This window comes from Podarcis melisellensis (genome assembly GCF_964234715.1).
Source record: "Podarcis melisellensis genome assembly, chromosome: 12".
NCBI classification, from domain to species: domain Eukaryota; kingdom Metazoa; phylum Chordata; class Lepidosauria; order Squamata; family Lacertidae; genus Podarcis; species Podarcis melisellensis.
Genome location: NC_138544.1, coordinates 26,682,780 through 26,695,945, shown reverse-complemented (window position 1 = coordinate 26,695,945; position 13,166 = coordinate 26,682,780). Strand labels below are relative to the sequence as shown.

The 13,166-nt window shown below is 40.0% G+C and overlaps 1 protein-coding gene across 1 annotated transcript in view; it reads left to right on the top strand.

The window, feature by feature from the left end:
• DNAH11 (dynein axonemal heavy chain 11) overlaps positions 1–13,166 on the top strand; it is a 148,601-nt gene that overhangs the window by 89,210 nt on the left and 46,225 nt on the right. The window contains exons 57-62 of the mRNA XM_081883500.1: positions 1,020–1,166; positions 4,233–4,346; positions 5,474–5,617; positions 6,012–6,194; positions 7,604–7,705; positions 12,218–12,352. Coding sequence (XP_081739626.1) covers positions 1,020–1,166; positions 4,233–4,346; positions 5,474–5,617; positions 6,012–6,194; positions 7,604–7,705; positions 12,218–12,352 — 825 coding nt within the window. The remainder of the gene's footprint in view (positions 1–1,019; positions 1,167–4,232; positions 4,347–5,473; positions 5,618–6,011; positions 6,195–7,603; positions 7,706–12,217; positions 12,353–13,166) is intronic.

Sequence of the window (13,166 nt, the reverse complement as noted above, 5' to 3'; positions counted from 1 at the left end):
TTTGACTCCTGAAATCGTTAGAAAACCAAGGCGCAGCTTCCGATTGGCTGCAGGAGCTTTCTGCACTCAATCACAAGCTGCAGAAGCCGTGTCAGACATTTGGCTTCCAAAAAAGTTTGCAAACTGGAACACTTAGTTCCAGGTTTGTGGCATTCAGGAGTCAGTTTATTCAGGAGCCAAGTTGTTTGAGTACCAAAGTACCACTGTACAGCTAAAGTAGCCCCAGGCAGCATGACTGACCACCCTTCACTTCAGAGATCCAGGTTTGTCCCAGAGGCAGCTAATACATCCATGGTTTATCATGAAAGTAGGTCTCATTCCAAGTATCACTCCAGTTGGATATCTGAGCAAGGGCCCATTTAATATTCTACTCCATCATCTTCTCCGCTTCCTGAAGGCTGATGCTTCTGGGAAACCCATAAACCAGGTCTTGAGGGCAAGAGCTTTCTCCTATAGTTTGTTCCCTAAGAAACTGATATCCAGTGATACATCGCCTCTGAACATGGGGTTTTTATTTAGTTATCATAAACTCACGTTCTTTATTAGACCTGTTCTCCATGGAAAATGGTAAATTACTCAGCTTTGTACAGGTAACTTTCCCTTTTTATTAGAGTGTAATACTAGCAATCAATACTTCAATTAATACACAGTCTCAGTCGGGTGATTATGAGTGTATGAAACATACCAATAATATAATAGTAAACCTGGTTTAGATGTTCATTCTGTCTTTTAAAACTGGGAGCTCTGTGTGCTTTCTTTTAACTGCTTGAAGATAGGCAAGTATGCATTTCTTTAACGGATAAAGGGAAGGGAAGAAAAAAAGTGTGCCCCACAGTGTTCACTTATTAAGCAATTAAGGCAGATCAAATCATTACTTGGGGTCTTGTTGCAGTTAATAGTCACAAAAAAGCTCTCATTGATATCCAGCTGTTGAGAACCCACCTTTTCAGAAAGCTGTCTCTACTAAACACAGTTTCCAGAAACACCTGTTCCAAACTAATACCTTTGCTGTTCCTTAGGTAGAGGACTTAAAACACCGACTTGCCTCTCAAGAGGCAGAGCTGCAACTGAGAAATCAAGATGCTGAAGCTTTGATTACCAAGATAGGGCTTCAGACTGAGAAAGTGAGCAAGGAAAAGGCCATCGCTGATGCAGAGGAGCAAAAGGTCAGTGCAATTCCACAATTTAGTGTTGTTGAGCTATATTTAGTACATAATAAACCTTTGTAGGTGAACAATTTTGAACACCTACCTCTCCAGGGAGCATAAAATCTAAAGAATTATTATACTTACACATGTTTCAACATTTCACACCATGATTACCACTTGACCTTTCTTTACATTATGCATTTTTCCAACCTTTTAGCTCTTTTAATGATATGAAAGAACAATAAGCACTGAACTCATTCAAGCATATAATGGATGGGGATCTTGGGAATCAGGCCTGTATGTAATACAGTAAAGGTCAGAGAGTCATCTCTGAGCACTTCAGGTTTTTAAAGGCTTTTTTTTTTTAGTTCAATTGAACAGCTCAATTGTTCTTGAAGTCCATTTCACTGACCTGTACTTTCACTTCCAAATTTTCATTCTGTGATGTACTTTCTAGGGTTCAGCATTAGCTGTCCAGATTCCGTGTCCTTCTGCATACTGAACTCATGTTTCATATTAACATTACTTACATTTGGCTTCATTAACCAATATACAGTGGTACCTTGGGTTAAGTACTTAATTTGTTCCGGAGGTCCGTTCTTAACCTGAAACTGCTCTTAACCTGAAGCACCACTTTAGCTAATGGGTGCTGCTGCTGCGCCGCCGGAGCACAATTTCTGTTCTTATCCTGAAGCAAAGTACTTAACCTGAAGCACTATTTCTGGGTTAGCAGGGTCTGTAACCTGAACCGTATGTAACCCGAGGTACCACTGTACTTTTTTAGTTCTGTTACATAAGACTAGATACATACAGAAAGTATGATTAAAAAAAGAAAGTTTCACATCTTGCTATTTCCCAACCTAATGACTTGTAAACCAGAACGACTTAGGAAATATGAGCCAAAAGGCATTTCCACTCATTCCCCGTATTTCCTTTGAACTCTCCTGCTACAGGCCCTGTACCACATCCCACACCCTGCTGATGTATCCCCCAGCCATCAGGAATAGCTTGGCAGCGGCTGGGATGGGAGCTGCCGTGAAGCCTACTGCATGAGTAGGATCTCATGATACTAGCACATGGGGTTATCCAATGAAGCTGAGTGTTGAAAGATTCAAGTTAGTGTTTAACCCAGTGATGGCCAAACTTGGCCCTCCAGCTGTTTTGGGACTACAATTCCCATCATCCCTGACTGCTGGTCCTGTTCGCTAGGGATGATGGGAGTTGTAGTCCCCAAGCAGCTGGAGGGCCAAGTTTGGCCATCACTGGGTTTAGACTAAAGGAAATGCTTCTTCACATGGTACATAGTTAAATTCCCACAAGATGTAGAGATGAACACCATCAGTGACCACAGTATGCCTCTGGACACCCTTTTAGGTCTTTGGACTGACCCTGTTCTTATGATGTTCAGAGCCCAACTCACACATACTCTCCCAAGCACACCTGCAGCTCCTGCACCCACAAATCCAGCATTTAAAGCCCTCCACACCCCAGCTCTAGCATCTGCAAAATGTAAAAGGCAGAGTTTCCACCCATTCCAGGGATGGGATGTGGGGAAAATGCTGCCTATTCCTCTCAAAAGAGCAGGCAGGGGGCTTTATCTTTTATCACAGTGCTGTGGAATTTAGCACTAAGATCAAATATCCTCTCTGGCTACTCTTTAGAGAGCATATCTGCTATCTAGGGATCACTGTACAGACCAAGCAGGTGGTCCACAATTTGAGACTTGGCAGGTCAGAATTGACCCACCAGTTGTAGATTAGCTACTCCTGCTTTAAAGGTCAACACTGGCGCCTTGAATTGACCTCGGAATACAAACTTGCAGTCAGTGCAGGTTGTGTAAAACTGACAGGATAGAACCAAAGTGCCTGGCACTCACCAACAACCTGAGCGCAGTATTTTGTACAGTGGTACCTCGGGTTAAGTACTTCATTCTGGAGGTCCGTAATTAACCTGAAACTGTTCTTAACCTGAAGCACCACTTTAGATAATGGGGCCTCCTGCTGCCGCACCGCCGGAGCACGATTTCTGTTCTCATCCTGAAGCAAAGTTTTTAACCTGAGGTACTATTTCTGGGTTAGCGGAGTCTGTAACCTGAAGTGTATGTAACCTGAAGCGTATGTAACCCGAGGTACCACTGTACTAGGGATCCTTCACTTACTGAGCCTCTGATTGCTGTTATTTGGTAATGTTCTGATGGTGTTAGGATTGCGGGATGCTGTTGACGTGTTTCAACTTTTTGTAGCAATAAGCTTCAGCACATAGTGTGATTATCAGGAGATAACTTCCTGTCAACAATTTAAAGAATAAGACTTACTTTTTGTGACCCTCAAAATAATCTCATCATATATTTCCTTAACTGCTTGCCAAAAACTCTTTCAAAATCAATGATCAACATATCACTGATTATAATAAATTTAAAACCTTGTCGGTAGTGGCACCCACCCTGTAGAACACCCTCCCATCAGATGTCAAGGAAATAAACAACTATCTGACTTTTAGAAGACATCAGAAGGCAGTCCTGTTTGGGGAAGTTTTTAATGTCTTATGTTTTTACAAATTTTTATATGCTGTAAGCCACCCAGAGTGGCTTGGGAAACCAGCCAGATGGACAGGGTATAAATGATAACATTATTATTATTATTATTATTATTATTATTATTATTATTATTATTATTATTATTATTATTTAAAACTGCCTCAAAAGGCTTAAATTGGTCTACAAAGATTAAACAATATAATTTATTCAAATTAAGAGGGCATTGGGCAATAGATATATCTTTCAACTACAGAGATCCAGAAACATTTTAATGCTACATATTGCAATAATTAACACTGGTCATCCCTTTTTTAAAAACCTGTTGAAATAATAGTGGTTCATCATGTACAGAACATGATAAATACATAAGTTTTGATAATGGCTTTAGCAATAGTGCAATGTCAGGTACTCATTGCCTTCCCTACATTCTATTCCTAACTGTGTTTGCTCAGAATTAAGTCTCAATTGATTTAATTGAAGCCTACTTTGAAGTAATTAATTCCATGATTGCTGCCTTAATCAAAACTTAAGAGTGTGTGTTTAAATAGGTTGTTGCCATCCAAGCAGAAGTATCTCGGAAACAGAAAGAGTGTGAGGATGACCTGGTAAAAGCAGAACCTGCCCTGGTGGCTGCTACTGCAGCTTTAAATACGCTTAATAAGGTAAATAGCAAACTATGGTGTGGTTGTCTGCCATGTGACATGTTGAGTGCAAATTCCCACCTCCCGCCACCCCAAATACAGCCTGCTCACTTTTCAAAGAATGTAGTTTAAGATGATTACTAGCGTAGTTTTCATGCTCTCATGGAGCAGACTTAAGTCTTTTTCTCTTTATCGGTCTTTCCAGATTATTCCATTTTTCATGTAATGAATGCCAAGCTATATTAAATTATTTCATGGCATCCAAACAGCGTTCCTTCAGTTTGAATATGTTGCATTTTACCAGAGCTCCAAGCACATTAATTTGCCCTGGGTAATCTTTTCAACACTTCTGCGTTTTGGAATGTGCCTTTTGTGACAATGACGTGTATCAATTTGATAGTTTTAATGAAAGTTGAAAGACTTCATGAACCCATTCTAGCGATCAGTTTTTGCATCAGATTCCATTTGGAATTGCATCTACTTGCGTGAAACAAACAACCTTCTAGCTCCACTATGTGATAAAATGTGATACGCTTATCGTAGTTAAAACACAGAACAGTATAATTAATAACACAAAAATATCCAAACCAATTAATATTTTCCCCATTAGAACTTAGACAGTATCTCTTATGCAACCATGGAAACAGTGACATCCCAGTTGTGACTATATATTGGGTGCAGAGTGTTGTACTGTATGATCTTTTGCTCTGATACAATAACACCTGTTATATTCTTACAGTTGTCATTTGTTCTCTACTTATAGACATCTTCAGCTCTAGTAGAGGTAGGGGATCACAGATAGCCAAGTTACGGAACAATCATAAGTGGGATTGGGACAGGAGTTAACTGGTGGGCAATCTGCCATCTCCAAAACTCTGCCAGCTAGGGTGCAAGGTGAAGGTGGAGCTTGTGTCTTTTATCCCCTCTGTAGCTTTCCTCAGTAGTTACATTGACTGTCAACCGATCCAAGGACACCCCTGGCTGATCCCTGGAATGCCTCAGGTTGAGCCTTGCCACCCACACACCTATGTCCATGCAGCTTTCCACAAGCATACTTAGGCAGAGCAATCCTAACCCTTGCCAATCTCTTCAAGTTGTCACAATGCTTTTGGCTTTCTTTCAACACCATCTTTGTTGCTGTTCTTCAGGTGAACCTTTCTGAACTGAAAGCCTTCCCTAACCCACCAATTGCAGTGACCAACGTTACAGCTGCTGTAATGGTCCTACTGGCGAATAAAGGGAAAGTACCAAAAGACCGAACCTGGAATGCAGCTAGACTCTTCATGGGAAAGGTTCTTGCAACGTTATCACCATCTGTAAATTGCATTGCAACCTGATGATATGACTCTGAATTTAAATAATAATGTTCATGTATATATTGAGACACAGGAGTAAACGTCCTCAGGGTTGTGGATTTGAGCCCCACGTTGGGGGAAATATTCCTGTGTAATGAGTTGATCCTTGTGGTCCCTTCAGACTACAATTCTATGCTTCTAGGATTCTACTTATCATTTGCAAGTGCATATGCATGAAATGACTTACTTTTTAAATCAATACTTATTTGCTATTTTAAAAATAGGGGTCACTATGCTTGTTTGGGTTTTAACCTTTTGTATTTTGAAATCAACTTGCAGGCTTGAAGTGTTATTCAACAATAATAAGCTAAGTGCATTAACTGCCTTCCAGGTTGATGAATTCTTGCAAGCTTTAATTAACTATGACAAGGAGCACATCCCAGGGAATTGTCTAAAAGTGGTCAAAGAACATTACTTGAAAGACACGGAATTCAACCCAAACCTGGTTCGCACTAAGTCATTTGCAGCAGCTGGCCTCTGTGCTTGGGTTATCAACATAGTGAAATTCTATGAGGTACTGAATGTGTTTGTTGCAATTGGAGAAATAAATTGGGGGGAATAGCTTAGGTATCTGGTGGCCGCTCATTGGAGCAGCAATATTTTCAGCAGAGAATAGCAAGATGAAGGTTGCACAGGGTACAAACTTTATGCAACTTATTTTTATTAGAACATATCAAATGGATGTCCCTCTTAAGTTACGATCTAGCTGCTAAGATATGTGAGCAAGTTCAGTTCAAGCTTTCTCTTCACCATGAACTTACCAGGCGGTCTTACGCAAGTCCCCATCTCTCAGCCTCAAAAGCGCTGGAAAATGCCTTATCGGGGTGTTACCATCATTAGTGAAATAATGCATGTGAAACACTTTGAACACTCTAAATGCACAATGGAAATGCTTAATAGTATTTTGCACTCTATTAGAATGTTAAGAACAGCATGGCAAAGCCAAGTTTTCAGACTATGGCACAACATAGAGAATCAAACCTTGTGATATGTGTGTGGGTACAGTGAAAGCAATGGGACTTAAATGAGGCATGATTAGCATGTCCTTAACTTGGTTTTAGTGAGGCTAAAGAATGGCTGATACAGCCTGGATACAACCCAGTATTTAAAAAACACAAAACATCATGTCACCATCCTTTCATGTACACCATCAAGTACTGCTTATTAAATCTCACAAGGATAGGGTGTTGGGTTCATAAAGCACCTTGCAATGTAACGAGAGAAAACCAATGGTGAGTGGATGGGATGGGTAGGGTAGAAGGAGATCAACAGTAGGTGGAGCTAGAGCTAATGATGTGAAGAACTGCAGCCAATGACAGGCAAAACCAACTCATTTTGCCCCCTCCTCCCTAATTAGTTTCACAAAGGCAAAACAGAGATTGAGGAGGAGGAAATGAACAGGCAGTGCCATTTTCCTGGGCAGGGTGTAAATAAGAAGTCAGGCAAGTGGCGGAGGGGCAGGTTGAAGTTGGTGGGCCAATGCTCTGTTTGTCCTAATAAACCATTCTCCCATGGAGACATCAGACTTCTCAGCAAAGGGAGGAAAAGACTTCCATTCATATTGGAGGCTAAGATTGTGATGCACCAAATAACAAATGCAGAGCAATCTGATAGCAAATGGTTACTGAAATACAAGTGTTAGATTATCTATCATATTCCAGGACGTTACTTTTAATTAAATGTATATCTAATGCATCCAATTTATCTGTTCTGTGATGTTTCTTCCTATGACTTGCAAGTGCGTCTTGAAAACTTGAAAAGAAGGGAGGGTGCGATCAATTCCGGCTGAAATATTGCCTAATAAACTGTGGAAACAACTGAAGGTGGATCACATTGCGATAAAAACATGACCGTTTCATCACTTCTTGTTAAAACTTTATGTGTTATCATAGTTTTAAGAATTTCTAATATTGGAATTCCCAGGTATACTGTGATGTGGAGCCAAAACGCCAAGCATTGGCCCAAGCAAATGCTGAACTTGCAGCAGCTACTGAAAAGCTGGAAGCCATCAGGAAAAAACTTGGGGTAGGCCTTACTCCAATCCTAATCTTGCACTACTTCGTAGCAAATCTAACAAGCTAGCATTCTTTGTGGCAATGCACAGAGGCTGTCTGTAAAGATAAGGTGTTTTATTGCTTTCTAGCCCTGCCAGGTTATGAAGCTATTGTTTTGGTGTCTAATATATGATTTAGTTATATTGGGCGTCATTGCATTTCCCCCCATAAACCTATTGAATATATCTTCTTTTTTTTGTTTGGGGTGGGCGCTGAATCTTTTAACATGAAATTAGAGAATTTCCCCCAAACCCATTCAGCCACATTATTAACATAATAGACATTTATTTAAATAAATATAATTGTCATTGATCACTTTTTGCAAATGTGCAAGATACAAAACTAGTCCTCTTCTAGATTAATTCAAAGCAAATTCTAGCCATGGGGGATATGACCTCCTATTACTTGCAAGATAAATTGTGTGCTACTTTGATTACCCACCCTTTCAAAATATAATTAAAGATCTCAGCTACTTTCAAATTCAACTATGTAGCCTATTTCTCACTCCTTAATTTGAGTTCTCTGCCAGTGCTTATAATGAGATTAGATGCTGTGCCTTGTACATTTGTATGGGGGTAACTTTTCTATCAAGTAGCATCCTTTATCAATACTTGATCCATTTGCTCATTGGCCTTCAGTTCTCAATGCATCCCTCAGCATTATGTCTGTTTGCCATTTATTGGCCAACTATTCTTTCTATCGTTCAGCAAACCTAACGCCTTTGAAAAATAGAGTCACAGGTAGTCGTCCCCATCTTATGGATTTCCAATGGAATCCTGTCCCATAAACCAGTGCTTTTCTATTGGGAAAGCATGGTTCTAATTTTTCATACAGAAGTATTCTTTTTACCTAGTAATTTTCTGTAATGATTAATAAATGTTGCAGCTATTACTTGGTAATCAATAACACATCATCAATTTGGATGGCACTGTGCTAACAACCCTTCATTTTTAATGCCTGCTAAAATATATTTCAAAATGACAAATTAAATCCTTGTCAGCTGTATGCAACAGCAAAATTAATGTTGTTGAAACGGATATTATTATTTTTAAATCTTTCCATGAAAATATTTTACATGATTCAAAAGGTTTATTTCAATCTACACAACTCTTTCTACGTCTCTGATATGTAAACTTTGCTTCTGTCTATGTGGTGCAGAAATGTTTAAGCTGTGGCCTGTGTAACCTCGCAATGACTGAGGAGAGCCCCTGCATTTAATACCACATTGCACACTGGTATCCAAAGACTGTCTATTCACATTTAGAGCCAATAAATGTTCTTAAAACATATTTTAGAGTGCAATTCACCTATGGATGTAAGAGGTCTCTGAGCAGACTGTAGGGTGGGCAACACAACCCCCTCGGAATGCTCTTACATCCACCTTTTATGCAGAAGTAAGCCTCACTGTGTTCGTTGGGGCTTAATCCCCTTTTAATGGTGTTCAGGGTTGTAGCCTCAATTTTCCCAAACATATTTCTCAAACTCAAAAGCCAATGAAATGACACCAAACAAAATTAAGTTTTAACCAAAGCTTTCAGTTGCTTTGAAATTCACTCTTCAGTCTGGTCTGTAATAATCTAGAAAGGTTTGTGTGGATTTCCCAAACTGGCTTCATTTTGAAGCTGACTGTAAAACTGCTATATACCTTCTCACAAATCTTAAGTTTTGGTTTTTAGTTTTGGTTTTACCATATATATAACATTAATCACTGGATTAGCAACCAGTGATTCAGAAGTGTGTGCCTAAGTGTGCCAGCATTCTAACCCAGACTCCCATGCTGGAATGCTCCTAAAGAAAAGTCCTCCACAATTTTAGAGCTACTGTGCCTTTAATTAGTTTCTGTATTTAAAATGAAAAGTCCCGCCCCCCTCCGAGGGTGTAAATCTTTTATTAAAGCTTCCCAGGAACAAAAATGACAATTAAATGAGAGTTTTCAAAGGGCAGTTAAGGCATAATTAATTCCTAATCTCCAGCCATACTTAGAAGAGAGAATGAAGGTTAAATCTGGTAGGAAGGTTTTCACTAACACTGGAAAGTACCTTTTGTTGAATGGTACCTGTAAGTAAATCTTAGAGGACACTTGACTATGGATAACAACATACTACTAGATATTAGTACCGTACACTACTATGTGGAACCTTGGTGAACTGATGGGACCGGACCAGTTTCACAGAAAAGTGTTTTCTGATAAATTATGTGAGAATCTTCTGCTTCACAGACACCCCAGACTGCTGGAGAATCTCAAGCCCTACCATATAATATACATTTTTTGTGGTGAAGAATTTTGGACTCAGTTGTGGATTCGGTTTTAATATTGTTGAAGAAAGCAATAGGTTCTGGCTCTGCTACTTCCAGTCCTCCTTTCCTTCTTGGTGGTGTTGGTTCAATTAATACTGAGCAAAATATTTCTCAGGAGATACTTTTTTTTCTTCCTGTTAGAGCATTCCATCACCTTGTGGAGAACTGTTGGTGAAATGGCTCCACCAGTTTCACCTCCCAGGCACATAAAATTTTGGCAGTCCATTTGGACTCAGCCCTTTCCCACTGTCAATTGACTGTAGGAAAGGAAAAGCTCAGAAGCGTTAAATGGCCCCAGCATGTAATCATTTACATTTTCATCTTCCTGAATTGCATTCTGGCATACCCAGGTACAGGCTACATGCTTTAAAAAAAACAAAACCCTATCCCTTCATCATCCAACCTGGCACTTGAATCATAAAGAACAGTTCCAAGACTCACAACTTGCAACCCACAGAGCCATGCATTGCCCATCACCTATTAGGACCTGCTTAATACAAGACAATCCCACCTTACTTTGAAGACAGAGGCAGGCACAAAAGAACAAGAAGTTTATTAAGCTCTTGGTGAATTGCCCTACACAGCTGATGAGCTGAATTTGGCATGATGATTCACATGTTTTGCGGGCCCGGAAGGCAGGGAAAAAACAATCAAAGGCAACTAGAAAAATATGGGGAGGAGTTAGCCTGTGACCCCCATCTAATGAACAGCAAACAAACTTTGCTGATTATTCCCTTCCATGAGAAATATAAGATCCATCTTAATAGAAACAGACTCACTCCCCACCCTCTTGAAAAAGAGCCTGTTGGTCTTTTATTCAGTTCTTGGCACTAGAAGTATGCTGGGGGGGGGCAGATGTCCGCATTAGCCTTCTTGCTACTTGCTACATTCAAGACTTGTTCATAGTCCATTAAACATCATAGGATCACAGTTAATGTTCCACATTGCTCAAGTCTCCATTTAAAAGCTCTCGGAAGAGCTGGTGGCATTTTGCCATGCAGAATGGGTCAACCTTCAAATCATTACCATAAATGCCTCCATAAACAAAATTGGATCAGCTACCTCATTACCCACATGAATTCTAGTCACACTTGTGTATTTGGTTAACCAGGCATTGCGGCTATTTCACTTCTCTACAATTTTATCATTCCCAATTTTATAACTCTTGGGTTTCCCCCACCCCTGTGGTTCCTGAATTAGTTTGGGTGGTCTCCCTGTCCATGGCTATAAAATACAATGGCTCTGAGATTATAACTAGATTTTATACGATTGCAAAATGCAACATATTCTTGAGGTTATAGTGGCACGCAGAATACCAAGATAAAATACTGGCATTGAAGACTTTACATCAGCCTTCGGCTGTCTGGTGCCCTCCAGCTGTTCTGGACTGAACTTTCTGTTAGGCCTTAATAGACATGTTGGCAAAAGCCACTTAACATCATTGACAGTTTCAGATGGATTTTATCTGATAAGCAGCTCAGGAGTTCTGTCCATTTCAGCTGATCTGCACGAGCAAGATGTCTTTTGAAAGTCCTCATATATTTCCATAAATTGCTCAAAGAGTTTGGAATGTGGATCCAGCTGTTTCTCTATTGCCAAAGCGACTATGTCGACTGAAGCTTTCTTAACATCAAAGGTTGTGGCATCAGCAGCTGAGACGATGGCAGCTAGGGGACATGATATGGGCAACTGAGATTCTTGCATGAATTATAAATGCAACATGAGATGTCCAAGGGAAATGAGTGAGAGAAGATGAAGGAAATAGTAGTGAGGCAAATAGCATAAAACATTTGACCCTTGTGGCCTGCCATTTTGGTGAGGCTTCAGATGGTTACTGTATGAAAGTATTACCATTACAGTGGTACCTCGGGTTACATACACTTCAGGTTACATACACTTCAGGTTACAGACTCCGCTAACCCAGAAATATTACCTCAGGTTAAGAAATTTGCTTCAGGATGAGAACAGAAATCGTGCAGCGGTCGTGCAGCAGCAGGAGGAGGCCCCATTAGCTAAAATGGTGCTTCAGGTTAAGAACAGTTTCACGTTAAGAACAGACCTCCAGAATGAATTAAGTTCTTAACCCGAGGTACCACTGTATTTTTATTATTCACCAACAGGAGTATGTGAAGAATGAATGATGAATGAATGAATGAAAACTAACTCTCTCTCTCTCTCTCTTTAGGAACTGGATCTCAATCTGTGCAAACTCACAGCATCCTTTGAAAAAGCAACAGCAGAAAAAGTCAGATGTCAAGAAGACGTCAGCCGAACCAATAAGACCATAGAGCTGGCTAACAGGCTTGTTAAAGGACTTGAGGCAAGTAGGATATTCATTAATATCATTCTCAGGAGTTCTGATCAAAGCAGGCAAACCTGTATTCAAGAGAAGGGTCTTGGGGAAATGAAATATTTCTGGAGTGTCAGGTTTTAGATGCCTCTGAGTTGCTGAAATGAGAGCCGCTTTAAACTATCAGGAAGAGGAAAAACACTAACCAATATGGCGACATGGATATTGTGCAAGCTGCCCCAGCAGGGAGCACCTTGCTTGCTCTCCTTCTCTACCTATTGGAGTGGTGTAGGTTAATGTGTGCACACGAAAGGATTAATTTGAGGCAGAGTTTATTGGAGCTTAGCTCCAGAACCAGTTTTCATTACCAGGACTGAACTCTGTGAAATAATAACACATTTCCATTGAGCATAAGAAGAATCTATCTTACTACTTAAGTAATCGTCCTCATTGTTCCTTATTATCCATGACTAAAGTGTGCACCAAAGATTTCACCTTCCAGTTACATGCAGCAGTGAGACTCCTTGATCTGCACTCTAGGAGAAAGTTTCCTACTTATTGGGAAATTATTGGGGAAAGCAGCTTATATAGGATTCCTTCTCTCTCGTTGAATAGAAGATGTAGAGAATTATTTTAATTTTTATTGAACAAAAGATGGAACTTCATAGATGATGGCTCCTGGGCGGTTCCTGAAAAGTCTAGGTCTGTTCAGGCTCCAATAGCTAGGTTGGTTAGATTAGAGATTGCCTGGGCTAGAAATTAACATCATTTTTTAAAACTAGGAATTCATCGTAATCACCATGTGCTCCACCACCAGACATACTTAAGAAGTTCATTTCCATAT